The 23,429-nt window shown below is 42.3% G+C and overlaps 1 protein-coding gene across 6 annotated transcripts in view; it reads right to left on the bottom strand.

Moving 5' to 3' along the window:
* Positions 1–23,429, bottom strand: part of LOC145354925 (zinc finger protein 385D-like) — a 553,654-nt gene that overhangs the window by 5,705 nt on the left and 524,520 nt on the right. For 4 of the 6 annotated variants that reach the window (XM_080206587.1, XM_080206578.1, XM_080206605.1 and 1 more), the window contains 2 exons: positions 8,409–8,590; positions 8,189–8,311 (listed from right to left, as the gene is read on the bottom strand). In XM_080206587.1, coding sequence (XP_080062713.1) covers positions 8,189–8,311; positions 8,409–8,590 — 305 coding nt within the window. The remainder of the gene's footprint in view (positions 1–8,188; positions 8,312–8,408; positions 8,591–23,429) is intronic. The other 2 variants (XM_080206596.1, XM_080206613.1) reach the window with 2 other exon arrangements.

Genomic DNA, 23,429 nt, shown 5'->3' with positions numbered 1-23,429 from the left:
GTGTTAACCACTGTGCCATCATGCCACCCCCAATTGGGGAGCATGGCTGATCATTGGGTTATCAAAAGCACAGGTTTGATCTGGCACTAATCATATTGTCTCCTATTTCAGTTCTCTGCCTGAAGGCAGCACAGTAAAAAGTCTGACAACACCAGGTTTTAGTCCAACCGATTTATTTGATAGTAAACTCACTAGCTTTCAAGGGGTTTCCCTCTTCTTCAGGTGAATGGAGAGTTCTGGCCTCAGACAGAGCATATAAAGCACAGACAGTTTACAGATTACTGATTAGAATGTGAATCTTTACACCTAACCTGCTGTTCAAGTCTTAAAGTGGCTGACAATGTGTGTGGAAGGAGCACTGATCACAGGTTAAAGAGATGTGTATTGTCTCCAGACAGTACAGTAAGTGAGGTTTTGCAAACCCAGGCAAGTCACGGGGGTTACAGATAGTGCGACATGAACCCAAGATCCCTGTTGAGACCGTCCTCATGTGTGTGGAACTTGGCTATCAGTCTCTGCTCAGCGACCCTGCGCTGTCGTGTGTCGTGAAGGCCGCCTTGGAGAATGCTTACCCGAAGGTCAGAGGCTGAATGCCCGTGACCACTGAAGTGTTCGCCAACAGGAAGGGAACAGTCTTGCCTGGTGATTGTCGAGCAATGTTCATTCATCCGTTGTTGTAGCATCTGCATGGTCTCCCCAATGTACCATGCTTCGGGACATCCTTTTTTGCAACGTATCAGGTAGACAACGTTGGCTGAGTTGCAAGAGTATTTACTGTGTACCTGGTGGATGGTATTCTCACGTGTGATGATGGTATCCATGTCGATGATCCGGCATGTCTTGCAGAGGTTGCTGTGGCAAGGTTGTGTGGTGTTGTGGTCACTGTTCTCCTGAAGACTGGGTAGTTTGCTGCGAACAATGGTCTGTTTGAGGTTGTGTGGTTGTCTGAAGGCAAGAAGTGGGGGTGTGGGGATGGCCCTGGCGAGATGTTCGTCTTCATCAATGATATGTTGAAGACTCCGGAGAAGATGTCGTAGCTTCTCCGCTCTGGGGAAGTACTGGACGACGAAGGGTACTCTGTCCACTGTGTCCCGTGTTTGTCTTCTGAGGAGATCGGTGCGGTTTTCACTGTGGCGCATTGGAACTGTCGATCTATGAGTCGAGAGCCATATCCTGTTCTTATGAGGGCATCTTTCAGCGTCTGGAGGTGTCTGTCACGATCCTCCTCATCTGAGCAAATCCTGTGTATACGGACGGCTTGTCCATAGGGGATGGCTTCTTTAACATGTTTAGGATATAAGCTGGAGAAGTGGAGCATTGTGAGATTGTCTGTGGGCTTGCGGTACAGTGAGGTGCTGAGGTGACTGTCCTTGATGGAGATGCGTGTGTCCAAGAATGCAACTGATTCTGGGGAATAGTCCATGGTGAGTCTGATGGTGGAGTGGAATTTGTTGATATCATCATATAGTTGTTTCAGTGATTGTTCACCATGAGGCCAAAGGAAGAAAATGTCATTGATGTATCTAGTGTATAGCATCGGTTGAAGATTCTGTGCAGTGAAGAAGCCTTGTTCGAACCTGTGCATGAAGATGTTGGCATATTGAGGTGCAAATTTGGTCCCCATGGCTGTTCCGTGTGTCTGGATGAAAAGCTGGTTGTTGAAGGTGAAGACATTGTGGTCCAGGATAAAGCAGATGAGTTGTAAAATTGCATCTGGAAACTGGCAGTTGTCAGCATTGAGTACTGAGGCAGTCGCAGCAATGCCATCATTGTGGGGGATGTTGGTGTAGAGCGCCGAGACATCCATTGTGACAAGGAGTGTCCCTGGTTCAACTGCTCCATGTGTGCTGAGTTTCTGTAGGAAGTCCGTAGTGTTGCGACAAAAGCTGGGGGTTCTTTGTACAATGGGTTTCAGGATGCCCTCGACGTAGCCGGAGAGGTTCTCACACAGAGTCCCATTGCCCGATACGATGGGACGGCCAGGTGTGTTTGCCTTGTGTATCTTTGGGAGGCAGTAGAGATCTCCAATGCGGGGAGTACGTGGGATGAGAGCACGGAGGGTGCTCTAAAGGTCCGGATCAAAGGTCTTGATCAGATTGTTGAGTTGACGGGTGTGTTCTTTGGTCGGATCTGTGGGTAACTGTCTGTAGTGTTCCTCATTGTTTAGTTGTCGGTACACTTCTTTGAAGTAATCCATTCTGTTCAGTATGATGATGGCCCCTCCTTTGTCTGCTGGTTTGATGACAATGCTGCAGTTTGTCTTGAGAGCGTGGATGGCATTGCGTTGTGCTCGGGTGATGTTCGGGGCTGTCTTGTGAGTGCGGCTGATGAATCTGGTGTTAACGCACCTCCTGATGGTTTGGGCATACATGTCCAGTCGAGGGCAGTGGCCTTCCGGAGGAGTCCAATTGGATTCCTTCCTCTTAGGTTGTTGCACTGTGGATCTCTCTGTCGGCTGTTCTGGTTCATCGGCTGTCTCATTGTGTTCACTGTAGGCCTCTTGGGGTTTGTGGAAGAATTCCTGCAGCCTCATTCGCCTGATGAATTCCTCTGTGTCCGCTGCGAGACTGATGGGGTCCATTTTGGTGGTGGGGCAGAAATTGATCCCTCGGCTGAGAACTTCGATTTCATCTGGTTGAAGTGTGTAGTCCGACAAGTTGACAATAGACCTCCCTGCTGTTTTCTACTGTGGTGCCGGGGGAGGCTTGGTTGTTGCTGGTGGTGACGCCGAGGTTTTCAAGTTTCCTGTTCTTGGTGTGCATGTAGGTGGTGTAGTTTCTTTGTCTCATCTGCTTGGCAGAGTTTCGCAGTTGGTCAGCATCCTGAGCACAAGTTGAGAATATGTATTCCATTTTAGTTTCCAGGGTGTGGCGTTTGCTGTAAAGCTGGTGTATGAGGTGGTTGAGGAGTGTGAGAGAGGTGCGACGGCAAAGTCTCTCAGCGTAATCTGTGTTATAGGTTGCCCTGAGTGGGTTCTCTTTAACCTGTGATCAGTGCTCCTTCCACACACATTGTCAGCCACTTTAAGACTTGAACAGCAGGTTAGGTGTAAAGATTCACATTCTAATCAGTAATCTGTAAACTGTCTGTGCTTTATACGCTCTGTCTGAGGCCAGAACTCTCCATTCACCTGAAGAAGAGGGAAACCCCTCAAAAGCTAGTGAGATTACTATCAAATAAATCGGTTGGACTAAAACCTGGTGCTGTCAGACTTTTTACTGTGTTTACCCCAGTCCAACGCCAGCATATCCACATCATGAAGGCAGCACTACAGTGCTGTGACCTCCGCCACGGTGGGGCCAGGAAGAAGGACCCTGAATCCATTGCAGTAGGAATGGGAACTAAGCATGTAGCAGATATGTAAAGCTCCACACAATCAGCTTAGTTAGCAGCACAACTTACCATAACACATGCTGACATCATCCTTTTAACACACTGTGTATGCATACATCATTCACCATTTAACTCACTAATGTCTGGGTACTAATGAGATAATTGGGAAAGTTGTCCTGCAAACAAGTCATGTGACTGCCTGAGATACTCACAGAGTCATTACTTTTGGCTAAGTACCCAGGCACCACCATTACCATCCCTGAGGTTGTCCTGTCTCTTTGGCAGGACAAACGCACCAGAAATGGAGGCACAGGAGTGTACAGTTGGGACAGAGCGTCCTCAAGAATCCTCAATAGTCTCTCTAGATCCCATGAAGCCTCATGTCATCAGGTCAAACATGGATAAGAAATCTCTTGCTGATTACCATCCACCAACCTCCTTCAATTGATGAATCAGTACTCCTCTATGCTAAACACATTTAAATGAAGCACTGAAAACAGCATGGGCACAAATGTCCTTGGGCTGGAATACTTCAATGCCCATCACCAGAAGTGGTTCAAGAGCACCACTGACCATACTGACCAAGTCTTGAAGGATACGTCTCCAGACTGGGCACCTGGCAAGTGCCGAGAGAATAAACAAGAGAAAAAACCTACTTGATCTCATCCTGACTAATCCACCTGAACCAAAAGCTTTTAGCCATGTAAGCATTTGCAAGTGTCGCAACTGTACAAAGCTTGTGGAGATAAAGTCCCGCTTTGACACTGAACACACCCTGCATGATGTTGAGTGGCACCATCATCATGCCAAAGCAATATATTCAGAACAGATCTAGTGGCTCAAAAGTGGGCATCCATGAGGAGCTATGGGCTACTAGCAACAGCAGGAAGAAGATTTTGATGCTGCTTATAAATATTTGGAAACACTGACACAGGTGAGTTCCAATTTTTATTTATCCCTGGGTAATTTTATTGATGGGAAGATTTCAGGAACATTGGCAGGCAAAAAAAAATCCATATGTGTTTCAAACTTAACTTTGTTGATATAGGGAAATGTGGAGCATCAGGTTGTAACTGTCATTGACTCTTGACGTCTGGATGAGAAAAGGAGCAAGTGATGACTAGAGTAACAAATAAGGTTTGTTGACGACTCCCTATGAGTCATCCTCTCATGTCAGGTGGGCTTTAATCCTCCAGAGCTTCTAGTAACTCCATTGTGGAAACTTCTTCTCACCTCACTCATTATTTCCTTGTTCTCCTTCATCATCAGAAAACTTGCTCCTCCGCTCTTAACATCACAAATGTCCAAACCCTGTCCCTCCTCTGGTTTCATTTTAAGATACATTCAGGTCAGACCATTCATAAAATATATCTCCATTGATTATTACACAAAATAAATAAACCAATAAAAATATTTTTTTTTTAGAAACCCTGTAACACCACACATTTAGCATGGTCAATCCCCTAGTTTACATTTCTTTGGACTCTAGGGGCAATTTAGCATGATCAATCCACCTAACCTACACATTTCTTTGGACTGTGGGAAGAAACCAGATGTTATTGCACAGAGTAGCAATGCCAACATTTTTGCAGACAGTATAATATTTAAGACCTCTGATGGATTCTGGAACTTCCAAGAGCAGTCAGTCAAAAGACTACCAGCAGTATCTCCTGCTGAAGTCAGGCACAGACACAACTCCAGCCTTGAAATCCACCCTTGATATCTATAAAGAAAACAAGATTCCCACCTGGCATGTTTCACATGATGGAACTATATTATTGCATCAAGTATATAATATTGCAGCTGACTAAACTGCAAATAAGCTTAAGTGTATCTATTAATTGCTTGTTTTAAAATGGGGAAGGACTCCCGATTTTCGACACAGTATTATTGCTGATCTGTGTGATGGCATTGCATTAATGACTGTGGCCACATCGCCGTGGAATGAAAACAATCCCACTTACACAAGGTAGATTTCAGCCCCATGGGTCAAATCAAAGCTTTGCCATTCTGGCATATTCATCTGTGAATGGTAGTTGACAATTGAACAACTAATTGGAGAAGAGGACTCCATGAACATGCCTATCTTCATTGATGGCAGAGCCAAGCACATGGGTGCAAAGAAAAGACATCTTCAATCAGAAATACTGAGTGGGTGATCAATCCAATGGCATGGTGACACAGTGGTTAGCACTGCTGCCTCACAGCTCCAGGGACCCAGGTTCAATTCCAGCCTTGGGTGACTGTGAGGAAAATCCATGTTCTCCCCATGTCTGGGTGGTTTCCTTCAGGTGCTCTGATTTTCCCCAACAATCCAAGGATGTGCAGGTTAGGTGGATTGGCCATGTTAAATTGCCCCTTAGTGACAGGGGCATCAGCAGGACACATAGGGATAGGGCTTGTCTGGGACTGTTGTTGGTGCAGATTTGATGGGCCAAATGGTCACCTTCTACACTGTAAGGTTTTTATGATTCTATCATTCTATGCTCTCAGCCTCTTCCTGAAGTCCCCTTCCTCACAGATGCCAGTCTTCAGAATTTTTGATTTATTCCATGCGATATGAAAATGGCTGTGTGCAGTGGATACAGTAAAGCTAAAAGCACTGACAACATCCTCACATAGTCATGTAGACCTGTGCTCCAGAACTAGCCATGCCAACTGCTTCAGTACAGCTGTGACATTGGCATCCACTCAACAATGTGGAGAATTGCCCAGATGTGACACTGCCACAGAAAGTAGGACAAGGCCAGTATGGCAAATAATTGCCCCATTAGACTATCCCAGTCATCAATGAGGTGATGGAAGATGTCATTGATAATGCTATCAAACTGCATTTACTCACTAATAAACTGTCCATCAATGCTCAACTTGAGATCCACCAGGACCACTCAACTTCAGAACTCATTCCAGTGAGATTCAATGATGGTCAAAAAGACAAAGATTTAGAGATGAGGTGAAAATGACTGCCCCTAATATTAAGGCAGCATTTGATAAGTGTAGCATTAAAGAGTTTTAATAAAACTGGAGTTCATGAGAATCAGACCACAATGAGTCATATCCAGCACAAAGGAAGATGATTGTGGTCATTGGAGGCCAATCATTTTAGTCACAGGCATCATTGCAGGAGTGCCTCAGGGCAGTGTCCTATGCCCACCCATCTTCAACTGCTTCATGAATGATATTCCCTCCATCATAACGTAAGAAATGAAATATTCATTGATAATTGCACACTGTTCCATTCCATTCACACTTGCTCAGATAATACAACAGTACAGGCCTGCCCACATGCAGCAACACCTGGCTTGCGATAACTAACAGGCTACACTTCTTTATTGGCACTCCATTCATCACTTTAAAAGTGCATATCCTCTACCATCAATGCATTGTGGCAGAGTGTACCACAGACAAGATGCAGTGCAGCAAATTGCCAAGGCTACTCTGACAGCACCTTATAAAATTATGACTGGTCCCACTTAGGCCACCTGGCACAGGAGAACACTACCATCTGCAACTTCCCATCCAAGCTGTACACCATCCAGAATTAAAAATATATTGCTGTTCCTTCAACACAGCTGGATCAAGATCCTGGAACTCACTATCTGTAGATACACCTTCACCACATAGAATGTAGGAGTTTAAGAAGGTGACACATCACCATTTCTGAAGAAAAATTTGGGATGGGCAACAAATGTTGACCTAGTCTTGATGGCCATTTCTCTAAATGAAAAGGAATTGGTGCATCTCCCTGTTGGATTTGGAGTTTCAGTAGCAGCTGATTGTCTCTTTGCAGGCCAACTACAATAGTAAGCAAACCTGAACACAGCTCTCAAACCTCATTAGCTATGTTATTGACATCTGATTCATTATGATGTAAAACCCTATGAGAGAAATCTGCAACGTACCAACTATGTTGATACTTCGGATATCTAAGCTTATGCTAGCCACCAGGTTTGATCATTGCTATTTCCTTTGATTAGATCTACATGTGTGGGAATCAGCAAAATGATATGCTACCAAGCAGTTTTGTCCCTTTTGAGAATATTCAGACATTTCTCCATTTGCCACAAATCCACCTCAGGTCCTGGTCCTCGATCTTGCATCTGAGCTAAAGTTAAAGGGAAACCTTATGGATGCCTTATGAATCAAGGAGAGTTATTTGGAAATGTTAAGTATAGCAAACTTAAGCTGTTTCAGAATTTGGTGGGTAGTGTGCAGAATGATTTGATATTCATTAAGATGCACACATACCAATTTGAATCTACAATTGGGATGGGTGCTCAGTCTGCCTTGGAATCTATTCCTTTTAACTCCCTTCTTTAGATTCAAACCATTCAAGACATTCGTAATAACATGGTTGGGGGAACTCTTCATCCCATTTTATTGTTCAGATGAATCTGGCAGCAACATAATATCAACTATGGAATAAAATCACTGCAATTCTTTCAGAAATGTTGAGAATTGACAATCCTTTATGACGCTATCCAGCACAATATTGAAAAAGACATCACACTGGGTCGGTGGCAGTGGATGATCTTGTCTCATTTCTCTTTTGATAGAGATAGGTTAAGTGACTCATATGTCAAAACTTACACTGCAATCTAAACTTTGGGTTTGAATTCCTACAGCACTTAGCTTGATCATTAAAGCAAAATAAGACATTATATCTGAAAAATCAAACCAATTTTCTCATGCAATTATCAGTATGTGGTGTATTATCATTGTGTGAAAAATAAGCTACTAAAGACCACTATTTTTACTGCTTATTGCCATATGATGATATGCATCTGCCTGCCTACCTTAAGAAACTTCTGAGCATGCAATAATATGGGTGTTCGATTTAATTATCTGAGCTTACCGCATTTATGCATGCGCTTACCGCAAGTGCATTGGTACCCCTTTGGAGCTTGTTATATGGACTGTATTTGGGTTTTGGGGGCTTTCCTGCAGCTCTGTCCTTGTGTCTTCGGCTGCTTATGTGCTGTATTGAAATAAACAGTAAAATTCGACAAATAATAGATCTCAAAATGTAAAATGCAGCATTGAGAAGGTTTTTCTGTTATGTTCTTAAGACTAACCTGTTTGAGTTGTGTTTCTGAATTGACATGCACATCACAGATTTCACAGTGAAAGGTTTTATTCTGCAAGCCGGTGGTAACCCCTTTGTTGGTGGATGTTTTCCCTTTAACGCCCGGTCTGGGAAATGCTTTAATTGGACCCCCACCATTTCGAGCTTCCAGCATAGTTTTGTGCTTAGACCCTGTTGAAGAAAAAGAGAAAACGTCACTAAAACAAAACCAATTTGTGAACTGAATTGAAGGCTGAACATATTTGCAGAGAGATACCAAATGTGACATTGTTCTGTGACATTGCTCCTAATGAAGAGATTAATCTGGTTAAAAGATTAACCTGGTTAAAAGAAGTCGCAGCTAATTTACAGTTAGACAGCAAAACAAGAGTCATGGTACCAAAGTTGGTGGGAAATAATTGGAAATCCTTTGCTTACATATAGAATCTATTCCCGTTGTAGCTGATAATGGCTAAAAAAAGGTGACGTGCACACCAATTTTGAGGGCAGTGTATGTAGGGCATAGGAAGGAGCTCACATTAACATTTTGAGACATATTGGAATATAGGGACAGATGGAGAAACTTGTACAGGAGATGTACTGGTTACAAGGGGAAAAGAAGTAGGACAGATAATAGAGGAGGATGAATTACCAAACTGCAGAGAGATAAAAAAGGATTGCAAGGGAAAACATTTGAATAGTAATCACCTGATAGAATATTCTTGGTATTGACCGCAATTCTGGGACTATGAGCAAGATTTACAAAAAAAATTGGTGAAAATGTTGCTGAATGAGAAAATGAAACAAAAATGGGTCATTATTGGTGCAAATGCTGAGGATGATGGAGGAACCAAGAGCGATATTTTCATAGGGAAAGGTTGCAATGCTATTTTGGAAAGCAAGAGACCATTGCCTGAGGAAAGAGAAGAATTTGTGATGTCTATGACGACTGGGTCAAGGAGTGCTATTTGGCAGGTTACAAGTTAGGTCCTAAGTGGATTTCAGGAAGAGGTGAATGGTAGCTCCCATGGAAGAGATAGATTTGTTGAGGTATTATGAATGGAAAAGAAAAAGATTCAAGCACCAGGCTTGAACTCACAGTAGCCCTGCAAGGAGTTAGGGGTGTGGGACGGAGTGGGTTAGCAGGGTTAGCGCTGAACCAATTTTGGAGTTGAAGAAATACAAAAGATCTTGTATTTGGAGTCAAAATAAGAGTGGAAAGGGTAAAGCAGAATATTTTTGTGAAAAAAGAATATGCTCCTGGATAATCTTAAAACAGCAAAAGGATTTTCTAACTGGATACCTGAGATAGTCATGGCAAATATGGTGGTGACAACAAGGCTGCAATTCTGCAATCCTCAGATTACTACTGGCATTTTGTGAAGGGTACAACTTAAAACACAAATAGAGAAAGATTTCCTCTGCCATGGCACGGTAGCACGGTGGTTAGCACTGTTACTTCACAGCTCCAGGGACCTGGGTTCGAATCCCAGCTCAGGTCACTGTCTGTGTGGAGTTTGTACATTCTCCTCGTGTCTGTGTGGGCTCCCTCTGGGTGCACCAGTTTCCTCCCACAGTCCAAAGATGTACAGGTTAGGTTGATTGGCCATGCTAAAATTGCACCTTAGTGTCCTGGGATGTGTAGGTTAGAGGGATTAGCAGGTAAATGTGTAGGGATATAGGGATAGGGCCTGGATGGGATTGTGGTCGGTGCAGACTCGATGGGCCGAAGGGCCTGTTTCTGCACTGTAGGGTTCTATGATTCTAAACAAACTTACAAACCTTGATCTGGGTTACTCAAGAATTTTTCTGTGGTTTCGAAAGAAATGAGGCTGGTGTTCATTAAGACTGATCCAAAGAAGAAGGAGGCCTTAGGCCTTACACCCAGACCCCCTCATATTAGGACAAACAGCAAGGCCACAGTGAACCCAAAAACTCCTCCACGATCATCTGCAACACTGGTGCCCCACAAGACTGTGTTCTCAGCCCCCTATCATACTCCTTACACACCTTTGACTGTTTGGCCAAATTCCTCTCCAATTCGATTTTCAAATTTGCTGACGACACTGTTGTAGCAGGTCGGATCTCAAACAATGATGAGACAGAGAACAGTAATGAGATAGGGAATCAGGTAAATTGGTGCAGCAACAATAATCTCTCCCTCAATGTCAACAAAACGAAGGAGATTGTAATCGACTTCAGGAAGCAGAAAGGAGAACATGCCCCCATCTATGTCAACAGGGATGAAGTAGAAAGGGTCAAGAGCTTCAAGTTATTAGGTGTCCAAATCACCAATCTGTTCTGGTATCCCCATGCCTACACTATAGCTAAGAAAGCCTACCAATGCCTCTACTTTCTCAGAAGACTAAAGAAATTTGGCATGTCAGCTACAACTCTCACCAACCTTTACAGATGCACCATAGACAGCATTATTTCTGGTTGTATCACAGCTTAGTATGGCTCCTGCTCTACCCAAGACCACTGGGAACTACAAAAGATCAAGAATGTAGCCCAATCCATCACGCAAACCAGCCTCCCATCCATTGACTCTGTCTACACTTCCCGCTGACTCGGCAAAGCAGCCAGCATAATTAAGGACCCCATTCACCCTGGACACTCTCTCTTCCACCTTATACCATGAGGAAAAAGATACAAAAGTTGGAGGTCACGTACCAATCAATTCAAGAACAGCTTCTTCCCTGCAGCTGTCAGACTTTTGAATGGACTTACTTTGCATTAAGTTGTTCTTTCTCTACACCCTACCTTTAACTGTAACACTACATTCTGCACTCTCTTGTTTCCTTCTCTATGAATGGTATGTTTTTATCTGTATAGTGAGCAAGAAACACTATGTTCTTTTCACTGTTTGTTAATACATGTGACAATAATAAATCAAATCAAAAGGGGAGGACCATTTTTGTATTTATTTGTTGGTTCTTCAATAGATCTTGAAGACATTCAGCCTACTGTTATTGGAACTTGCAGAAGTAAATTTGTCCCCATTGCTTGTGAAAGAGGAGTGACATGTTTTCACTGGGGAGGGCAGTTAAATACAATGAAGCAGAATACATTTGACTCCCTATATCAAAATGCTAGATTGTGCCCAAAGCGATACTTCTGGTTAAAACAAGATTTTTAAAATTTATTCTTTCACACCACGTCGGCATCACTGGCTGGGCAACATTTATTGCCCATCTTTAATTGATCATGAGAGCCAACTTCTTGTCTATATGGAGCAAGTATATCCAAAGTGCTGTTTGGAAGGGAGTTTCAGGTTTTTGATCCTGAAGCAATGAAGGAACAGCATTGTAGTTCCAAGCCAGGATGGTGAGTGGCTTAGAGGGGAACTTGCAGATTGAGAGTTTTACTGTTGATGGAGCTTTGGTGAATTGCTGTAGTGCATCTTGTAGATAGTACATACTGCCTCCAATTGTGTGTTAGTGATAGAGGGAGTGAATGTTGGTGGATGAGGCGCCAATCAAGTGGGCTACTTTGTCCTGGACGATGTCAAGCTTCTTAAGCGTTTGTGGAGCTACACTCCTCCGAGAAAATGGAGAATATTCCATCACATTCATGACTTGTGGCTTGTAGGTGGTACATAGGCTTTGGGGAGTCAGAAGGTGAATTACTCAACATACAATTTCCAGCCTCTGACCTGTCACATATTTACAATGCTGGTCAAGTTCAGTTTCTAGTCAATGGTAACTCCTCAGGGTATTAACATGGGGGATTCAGCAGTGGTAATGCCATTTAATGTCATGAGAAGATGGTTAGGTTCCTTCTTATTGAATGAAAATGGTTATTGTCTGGCATTTATGTGATGCAAATGTTACTTGCCATTTATCAACCCAAGCTTGAATACTGTCCAGATATTTTTGCTTTCGGACATAGACTGCTGTGAGGAGTCACAAATAAAAACGTAAGAACATAAGAACTAAGAACAGGAGTAGGCCATCTGATCCCTCGAGCCTGCTCTGCCATTCAATAAGATCATGGCTGACCTTTTTGTGGGCTCAGCTCCACTTATCCACCCGCTCACCATAACCCTTAATTCCTTTACTGTTCAAAAATCTATCTATCCTTGCCTTAAAAACATTCAATGACATAGTCTCAACTGCTTCACTGAGCAGGGAATTCCACAGATTTACAACCTTTTGTATGAAGAAGTTCCTCCTCGACTCAGTTCTAAATCTGCTTCCCCTTATTTTGAGGCTATGCCCCTAGTTCTAGCTTCATCTGCCAGTGGAAACAACTTCCCTGCTTCTATCTTATCTGTTCCCTTCATAATCTTATAAGTTTCTACAAGATCTCCCCTCATTCTTCTGATTTCCAATGAGTATAGCCCCAGTCAACTCAGTCTCTCCTCATAAGCCAACCCTCTCAACTCTGGAATCAACCTAGTGAATCTCCTCTGCACCCTCTCCAGTGCCAGTACATCCTTTCTCAAGTAAAGAGACCAAAACTGTACACAGTACTCCAGGTGTGGCCTCACCAGCACCTTATACAGCTGCAACATAATCTCGCCGTTTTTAAACTCCATCCTTCTAGCAATGAAGGACAAAATTCCATTTGCCTTCTTAGTTACTTGCTGCACCTGCAAACCAACTCCTTGAGATTCCTGCACAAGGACACCCAGGTCCCTCTGCACAGCAGCATGCTGCATTTTTTACCATTTAAATAATAACCCATTTTGCTGTTATTCCTACCAAAATGGATGACCTCACATTTACCAACATTGTAGTCCACCTGCCAGGCCCTTGCCCACTCACTTAGACTATCTATATCCATTTGCAGACTTTCAGCGTGCTCTGCACACTTTGCTCTTCCACCCTTCTTAGTGTCATCTACGAATTTTGACACATTACACTTGGTCCCTAACTCCAAATCATCTATGTAAATCATAAACAATTGTAGTCCCAACAATGATCCCTGAGGCACACCACTAGTCACTGATTGCCAACCAGAAAAACACCCATTTACCTCCACTCTTTGCTTTCTGTTAGTTAACTAGTTGTCTATCCATGCTAATACTGTGCACCTTTATCTTCTGTAGCAGTCTTTGATACAGCACCATGTCAAATGCCTTCTGGAAATCCAGATTCACCACATCCATAGGTTCCCCATTGTCCACTGCACATGAAATGTTGTCAAAGAATTCCACCAAGGTAGTCAAACATGACCCGCCCTTCATGAATCCACATTGTGTCTTACCAATGGGACAATTTATATCTAGGTGTCTCGCTAATTCTTGCTTGATGGTAGATTCAAGTGTTTTCCCCACTACAGAAACTAAGCTAATGGGCTTATAGTTAACTGCCCTTTGTCTACTTCCTTTTTTAAACAGTGGCATCACATTTACTGTTTTCCAATCTGCGGGAACCACCCCAGAGTCCAGTGAAATTTGGTAAATTACCATTAGTGTATTTGCTATTTCTCCTGCCATCTCTTTTAGTACCCTGGGATGCATTCCATCAGGACCAGAAGCCTTGTCTATGTTTAGCCCCATTAACTTGCCCAACACTACCTCTTTCGTGATAATGGTAGTTTCTAGATCCTCACCTGCCATAGCTTTCCTGTCATCAATTTTTGGCATGTCAATGGTGCTGAACATTGTCCAATTATCCGAGATCATCTTGACTTTGACCTTATGATAGAGGAAATGTTATTAATGAAGCGATTGAAAATGCCTGGGCCAAGAACACTATCCTGACAATTCCTGGAGTGATATCCTGGGGTGAGATAATGAACCTCCAGCAACTACAACCACTTTCCTTTGGACTAGGCATGCTTCAAACCAGTTGGAAGCTTTCCTGCTTATTCAAATCGATCCCAGTTTTGCTGGGGCTCCTTGATGCCACACTCAGTCAAATGCTATCTTGATGCCAAGGGCAGTCACTCTCATGATTTCAGCTCTTTTGTTCACGTTTGGACCAAGGCTATAATGAGGTCGGGAACTGAAAGACCCTGCCAAAATCCAAGCTGAATGTCAGTGCACAGGTTAGGGGGAGGGACAGTAGCTGGAATTAAAATTTGGAATTAAAAGTCTAATGATGACCACGAAACCATTCTCAATTGTTGGCTACCAAGCCACTCACTTCAAGGGCAATTCGGAGTGGGCAATAAATGCTGGCCCAAACTTGAATGAATAAAAGAAAAGCTCTCCCAATTTTAGCACAATCCACCGATGTTAGTAACTAGGACTTTGCGAGGTCCACAGGACAATTGTGCCATTGTTGTTACCAGTACCTAGGTCAATGCCGGGTAGTCTACCTAATTTCATTCCTTTCCAGTGGTGGTTTGATCAAACTTAGTGACTTGATAGATCTTTCAGACAGATAAAAAAGAGTCAATCACATTGCCGTGGATCTGGAGTCACATGTAGGCCAGACAAGGTAAGGGTGGCAGATTTCCTTCCCGAAAGGGTATTAATGAACCAGATGGGTTCTAACGACAATTGACAATGGTTTCATTGTCACCATTGCAGAGACTAGTTTTATAGGTCTGTCATGGTGCCCAAGTATCAGTCTGCTCCTCTGAATTACTAGCCTAATGATATTACCACAGCACCCCACCCTCCCTTCATATGTATGGTATTTACTGAAAACCGCAGCATCATAAAAAGGATTGAAAGAATCCCACTCAAACCACAAATGCTTTTAATGCAGATTTAAAACTGCTACAAATAATCAGGGTTTTTCCTTCTATAATGAATCACTCTTCAAAGACCTGTAATGTAAGAGCAAATGGCTGATGATTCATGATAATATTGAAATGCATGACATTGTGACAGCTCTCATTGGTAATAAAACCATCCCTTTACTAAGTCATAAAATCTTTTACATAATTTTAACTTTTCAAATGAAATGATTAATCACAATGTTATTCACAGCAGTTTGTTGATTAACCAGCTAAAGACCTTGTTACAAAGCCAAATCAAAATGAATACTGTTAAAATTAGGCATCTTAATTTAAAGAGTTTAAATAAATGACTGCTTGTATTTCTCGAAGGTCAATTTTTAAATTAACCTTAACCTTTTCAATTTTGTTTTAGGCTGAATCCCCTAACTTATAGTCAGTGATTTAATTCTATAGCAACATTTTTGATATGTTAACAATGGGAGCAGATTTGAAATAACTCCTTGATTGGTCTTCATGCTCCGAAGAGTTTTTATTATTGAATTAGAATCGAGTTACGCTTTATGGCATCCACAAATGCAGCAAGTTAGAATGTCAGAGGAACCCTACTGACCTGGATCTGATCACTTCCCTGAGAGTTTGAACTCTCCAGGTACATCTTGGAGCACAGTTTGAACATTCCAAAGTGCTTCACTTCTGTGAAATCTAGTCAATGATATTTTGTAGGTAATCCCACCAGCTAAATGACACCCAGCAAGATCCCACAAACAGCAATGAGCACTTGTTGATTGAGGGATAAGCATTGGCTAGAACACTGGAGCACTCTCCCACCATTTGAGCGGTCATGTGCGAACGTGATGACGTGGCTACAAAAGAGGCCACATGGTGGGAGTTGTCACCAGGATTGTGGGCAGATCACAAGTGTTTAAATGGCTTTAGAGCTAGCAAATAAACTACCATGTTGACAGCCCTTCTTGTCAATGATTTAGGGAAATCATAACACCTACAATCTGCTAAGGTAGACAAGATCTTTATCTAACATCTCGTCTGAAAGATAGCTATAAATATATTATTTGTGACTATCAGAGGCCCTCCCAAACTAAACTCCCAAGTCCCTGCCCCCACCCCCTCGCCCCAATATTCATACACCGGCTTTACAGTTGTGACCCACCTCCCCTAACAAGGGCGTGCCAGCCTGGACCCAGCTAGATACCAAACCCACTTTATGTCTGGCTCCTTTGCTTTGTGCCACCTTCTGGAACTCTAGGAGTCACTGCTCTCAATGGCACTGCCAGGGCATGAGAGCTGCAGGCCATTTGATTGACTGGCATCTCTCAGAGGAGGGATTTCCTCTCCGTTAGAGGCAGGCGGAAAGCCCATCTCAAGTCAATTAACGACCCAACCAATCTTAACTGACTGCAGGGTGGGCCAGCCAAGTGGGCGGGGGAGGTTAACCACTAAAGTTTATGTCATAGAGGAGGGGGTGGAATTCTGTCCCCAGCATAAAAATCAGCCATCAGGTCCTGAAGACCAAGGCCCTGTTTTGATTGGAACTCTGATGAAAACATGGTTCTGACTGCAGTGCTCCCAGCATCTACACTCAACTGCTTGAAGAGCCATGAGGCAGGTGATCAGGGGCCAGCCACTAGCCCCAAGCAGCCAGCTTGCCACCCAATGATTTGGATGGAGGAGAGGTTCCATTGTGCAATGGTGCAGGATAAAAGCATAATGGCAACTGCTACAAAAACAGGTGCAGATCTGTATGCTGCACAATATAATACACTATCTTTCATCTTATATTCAGGGAGTTGGCTACATCCCTGGCTCTTTAGTGAAGTACACAAGGATGTGAGTCAATCAGGCCTTTTACACAGGGAACTTTGCTGTCCCAGTCAAGCCTGCAGCTCTTTCACTTTGTTCTGCTGCTTCCATGGGAAACAATGTAGGTAAATGCTTCTTTTAGCATTCCTGTTGTGGCAGTGAAGTGATATCACAGGATCATCTGTTCCAGCCAGAGATGGCCCAGCAGTATATAAATTAAGTGCTACTCTCGCCTTTATAATAATCAACAGCATTGGTCATGCCCTTGTGCAAGGCTGAAATTGATGATGCAGCAGGGAACAGAACTCAGCAGCTGTGTCATTCATGAAGTAGTGCTGTTTTCTGGAAAGAGAATGCCACATACTAAAACTCTCCTCATCTCTGTGCTATTCTTAAATTCTGTCCCCTGGTTCTCATCCTCTCCACAAATGGAAACATCTTCCTCATATCTACCCCAACAAATCCCTTCAGGATCTTATATGTTTCAATATGATCACCTCTCATTTATCAAAATTCAACTGGACATAGGGCAAACTTCAGGTGGAGTAGGTAATGCAGTTCCTAAATTCATATATGTCAATTCACACCCATCCGGTATCTCTTAGTCTGTGCAATCTTCCTTACTGCTCTTCCTGATCCTTGAGCTCAAAGATAGATCCAGCAGAACACCCATTAATTGTACTGAAGACAAAGCAGGGAAAGACTCTGCACTTCCATTTCTGATAGATACATTTTTAAACACTTCTATTGCAGCCAAAATAACAAAAGCAAAAAAGAAAACCCCATTGGGTCTAAAATGACTAATCATATATTTACCTGTGTGAAGATGTGGATTCTTTTAAAAGAGAGTATTATTGCAGTCTGCTTTCTGGCTTTTCCTGCCAACTTTTGCTGGGTGTGCTTAAGTATAAGCAAATTAGGAGTTGACAGAGATCACATCACAAGACGATCCTAGTGAAGGTGTAGAACCTTCTTTGGAATATTTTGTTTGGCTGAATGCTTATTTCAAGGTGGACTAAAGGTCATTTCAAACAATATCATGGTCAACACACTTTTGATGCAGATCAGGAAAGGTCATTGACATTTGAAGTGTGTCCTTTCAAAACCCATTTTATAACATGGCAACAGGTGAGGCACAGTCCAGTTTCTCTCCCTGATAATTTACTCAGTGCAAATGGTGTTACGAACATGAAAAATACATTAAGGGGTAATAGATTTGAGTCTGCATTTCAATACTATTATTGCAGCATAATATTTAACTGCAGTGAGATTGCATAACTTGATGGAGAGGGACCTGGTTGTCCTGGTACATGAATGACAAAAATGTCAGTGTGCAGGCACAGCATGGTGGCACAATGGTTATTAGCACTGCTGCCTCACAGCGCCAGGAACCCAGGTTCAATTCCTGACTTGGGTCACTGTCTGTGTGGAGTTTGCACATTCTCCCTGTGTCTGCGTGAATTTCCTTCTGGTGCCCAGGTTTCCTCCCATAGTCCAAAGATGTACTGGTTAGGTGCATTGGCCATGCTAAATTCTCTCTCAATGAATATGGACAGGTGCCGGAGTATAGCAACTAGGGGATTTTCACAGTAACTTAATTTCAGTGTGAACGTAAGCCTACTTATGACTAATAAATAAACTTTAAAACTTTTATGGTGGCATCTATTGCATAGGCAATGAAATATAAAAGTAGGAAAATTTTACTGTGGCTATATAGGGCATTAGTGAGACTACATCTGGAATTCTGTGAACAGTTCTGATGTTTAAACTTGAAAAGTGACATTAGAAGCAGTCCAGGGAAGGTTCATTGAATCCCCACAGCGCCCAACAAATGACGTGGTCCAACAAATCTGCATCGATTCTCTGACAGAGTAACTTACCTAGGCCATCTCCCCTCCCCTATCCCCATAACCCCAGCCATTTCCCATGTGCAATCCATCTAACCTACACAATTTGGGGCATTAGGGAGCAATTTAGTATGGCCAATCCACCCAACCTGCACATTCTTGGACTGTGGGAGGAAAATCACGCACAGGGAGAATGTGCAAACTCCACACGGTCACCCAAGGCTACAACCGAATGTGTTCCTGGAGCTGTGAAGCAGCAGTGCCAGGTCAAGGTTCACTTGATTCATTCCCAGGACAAGGGGCTTATTTTATGAAAAAAAGTTGAACAGGTTGGGCCTATACCCATTAGGATTTAGAAGAATGTGAGGTGGACTCATTGAGACATATAAGACCTAAGGGGATTTGAAAAATACCAGGTGGATCTTTCCACTTGTGGAAGAGACTAGAACTGGGAGATAGGGTTTAAGAACAAGAGGTCTACTGTTTAAGATGGAGATGAGGAGAAATTCTCTCTCTTAAATAGTTGTTAGTATGTGAAATCCTCTTCCCCAGAAAGCAGTGGGGCTGCGTAATTGAATTAGACAAGGGAGTCATGTGCTATGGGGGTGCAGATGGCAAAGTGGAGTTGAAAAACAAGCAAGTTAGCCATGACCTGACTGACTGACAGCACAGGCTCAAAGGGCTGAATGGCTTCCTCCTTGACCTAAGTCTGATGTTCCTATTAACTTTAGAGCATGTTTCAAATTGGTAAGTTGAATTTCTAAATTAAATGTTGCTTTCTCACAGTGTTAATTACTCCTATTCAAGCAATGTTTCCCAATAAAGTCTGTCCAGCACTTGGTTGTGCAAACTGAATAACTACATCAACACACGTGACCCAGGTTTCCTAATTTGTTCTTCCACTTGCTGACAGAAGAACCACCTTTCCACAATTTCAATTAGCAATCAAAGCAGTGGATGTACTGGTGGGATTTATGTAGTCAGCATTGTTGAGTACCTTGTGCCAGTGAAGGATAAGCAGCATAGGTACAGCAAGAAGGATAGTGACAGACATGTTGAAAGTGGAGCAGTGACTATAGATGCCACAAAGCTTTCATGGCACTGTCAGGTCTCGAAAATACCTGATGATAGTAACTGGTGCAAAAAGGAATGGTTAGGCCTGAGGCCACTTGAAACAATTTGAAAAAAAATACATTATGCTAAATCCAGGTTCGTTGATTCAATATAAAATTTTAACTTGCTGGATTTGTCAATTGGGCTTTATTTTATTAAGCGTGGCAATAGCATCTCCCTAGGCAACCGAGCAACAAAGAACAGATGGGATAGGGGCTGGTCTGATGACAAAAGCGGTCTTCAGGTTAGAGCTAGAGCTTGGGAGGAATTGACCAGATCATTGTCTTCAACAGAGCTGAGGTATGGGGAGGAGGAAGAAAACTCCTCCTGCTTCGACAGGCAAATAAATATTTATTTTTAGAATACAGGTTTTGGTTGAGTAACAAGGGAGAGAGTAAGACCTCTTATGGATCAACAAGGTCATCTATGTACAGATCCACAAGAGATGGGTGAGATCCTAAATGAAAATTTCTCATCAGTATTTACTGTTGAGAAAAGCATGGATGTTAGGGAACTTGGGGAAATAAATCATGATGTACTGAGGAGTGTACATATTGCAGAGAAGGAGGTGCTGGAAGTCTCAAAGCACATCAAGGGGCCTGATGAAGTGTATCCTAGGACATTGTGGGAGGCTAAGGAGGAAATTGCAGATCCCCTAGCCGAGATATTTGAATCAACGATAGTCACAGGTGAGGTACCTAAAGATTGGACAGTGGCAAATGTTGTGCTTTTGTTTAAAAAGGGCTGCAGGGAAAAGCCTGGCCAGTGAATCTCACATTTGTGGTGAGGAAATTGTTGGAAGGTATTTTGAGAGATAGGATCTATAGGCATTTAGAGACGTAAGGACTGATCAGAGACAGCCAGCATGGCTTTGTGAGTGGAAAATCATGTCTCACAAATTTGATTGAGTTTTTGAAGGGGTAACCAACAAGATAGATGAGGGCAGCGCAGTTGATGTTGTCTACATGGACTTTTGCAAGGCCTTTGACAAGGTACCGCACAGTAGGTTGTTGCACAAGGTTAAATCTCACAGGATCCAAGGTCAGATATCTAAATGGATACAAAATTGGCTTCTTGACAGAAGCCAGAGGGTGGTTGTAGAGGGTTGTTTTTCAAACTGGAGGCCTGTGACCAGCGGTGTGCTTCAGCAGTGTTCCACTGTTATTTGTCATTTATGTTAATTATTTGGATGAGAATATAGGAGGTATGGTTAGTAAGTTTGCAGATGACACTCAGATTGGTGGCATAGTGGACAGTAAAGAAAGTTATCTTCGATTGCAATGGGATCTTGATCAATTAGGTCAGTGGGCTGACGAATGGCAGATAAAGTTTAATTTAGACAAAAACGAGGTGATGTATTTTGGTAGATTGAACTAGGATAGGACTTATTCAGTTAACGTTAGAGCGTAGTTACAGAACAAAGAGATCTAGGGGTACATGTTCATAGATCCTTGAAAGTGGAGTCACAGGTGAACAGAATGATGAAGAAGACATTCGGCATGCTTGGTTTCATCGGTCAGAACACTGAATACAGGAATTGGGACGTCTTGTTCAAGTTGTACAATACATTGGTGGTGCCACACTTGAAATACTGTGTGCAGTTCTGGTCACCCTATTATAAAGAGGATATTATTAAACTAGAAGGAGTGCAGAAAAGATTTACTAGGACTTGATGGTTTGGGTTATAAGGAGAGGCTGGATAGACTGGGACTTTTTTCTCTTGAGTGTAGGAAGCTGAGGGGTGATCTTATAGAGGTCTATAAAATAATGAGGGGCACAGATCAGCTAGATAGTCAAGATCTTTTCCCAAAAGTAGGGGAGTCTAAAACTAGAGGGCATAGATTTAACGCGAGTGGGGAGAGATACGAAAGCTTCCAGAGGGGCAATTTTTTCACACAGAGTGTAGTGAGTGTCTGGAACAAGCTGCCAGAGGTAGTAGTAGAGGCAGGTACAATGTTGTCTTTTAAAAAGCATTTAGATAGTTACATGGGTAAGATGGGTGTAGAAGGATATGGGCCAAACGCAGGCAATTGGGATTAGCTTAGGGGCTAGGAAAAAAGGTGGCATGGACAAGTTGGGCTGAAGAGCTTGTTTCCATGCTGTAAACTTCTATGACTCTATCCTTCTTGTGTTGTATCCATCGTCCTCTTAAATGTATGCATATTGTTTGTTTAGTAGCATGTTTCATATTATTACCACTCTCAAAGTAAAGATGTTTCTCCTCAATTCCCTGTTTGATTTTGTAGCAACTCTAATATTTATGGCCCCTAGTTCTGGCCTTCTGTGGAAGTGGAAATTTCTTTTTTAAGTCTATGCTATCAAATCCTTTTCTAATATATCATATTACATGTATTACATTGTATTTACATGACCAAAATAGACTATCAAACAGATCCAAATTGCTGCTTATGTTCCATTATAACCAATCCCATCAATATATCCGTCTATTTCATCTTTCATTGTGGACTGTGTTTTCCAATTGGAGTGTATTTGGGAACTTCCTAGACCTAACCACTTACCCCTTCACTTCCTCTATCCGCCTCGTGCCTCACCCATGCACCCTCATGTATCCTCCATCGTCTTTCACTCAGTATCCACTACGTACAGTGCTCAGATTCCATGCAAAATACTTCCCACTCCTTGGAGGGATGAGGGAATCAGCATCCAATATAAAAGTCCATTAAACGCATGGTTATTGATATTGAGAAAACTTGAATTCTGCTATGTGAGAAAAAAACCTTATAATACTGGTAATCGCATTAACTTGTGTTAGCAAACCAGAAACCATATTAAAGGCACAATCTGTTACTACAACTACTTCAAACTATCATTAATTCTCAGATTAATGGAACACCTACACCTAATGCTGAAACGTATTAAGACTTGAATTTCAACCAAGCATTCATAATGGCCAAAGCTGTACAAACATAGAATGCTCCCTTAGGTGAAAAAAACAGAAAGCATCAGTATCAATTTCAAAGCAAATTGCCTGTCAACCAATGGCAGAAACAGGTGGTTAGATGTTTTTTCCATGTGTCAAAAAGAGGTAAGTTTAAATCATAGTACAAAATATTTCAGCATATTGATGGGAGATTTTGTAACATTTTCACAGCATTATGGTACTTTCTCCAATGGAAGAACCAATGTGTGTGAACAATAACAGAATGCTGATCAATGTAAAATATTAACTTAGGTTGGCAGGACAGATCCCTGGGATGAATTTACTGCACAATGGACACATTGATATTATAATGTAGTTCCTATTACTAACACTTGAAAGTGTGAAAACATTTTATACTTACAATTCAGAATGTTCCCAATTCATCAACATGATTTTCACTTTATTCATGAACTCTTACACCTGTCGTGCTTTTAATGGGCTTAAATAATTAAAACTCTTCACCACTAGATGAAAATGATATGTGGGAGGAAATTCAATTTCCCCCTTTTAAATTGGAGAAGCCAACCTTAGCAGAGGCAAGTTTGCTTTTGCACAGGAAACATTCCCAGAACAAAGGACTGCAGAAAAGGTGCAGGGCAAGGAATGCTGAAAAGAATTGGATTTATTTAGTTTCCCATTAGATGCATTTATACTAACCATTTAATTGTTCCTT

Source organism: Carcharhinus amblyrhynchos, chromosome 2, assembly GCF_965287045.1.
Source record: "Carcharhinus amblyrhynchos chromosome 2, sCarAmb.v2.hapA, whole genome shotgun sequence".
NCBI classification, from domain to species: Eukaryota; Metazoa; Chordata; class Chondrichthyes; order Carcharhiniformes; family Carcharhinidae; genus Carcharhinus; species Carcharhinus amblyrhynchos.
Note: the sequence above shows the minus strand (reverse complement) of the source record. Positions and strands in the feature narration are given on the sequence as shown.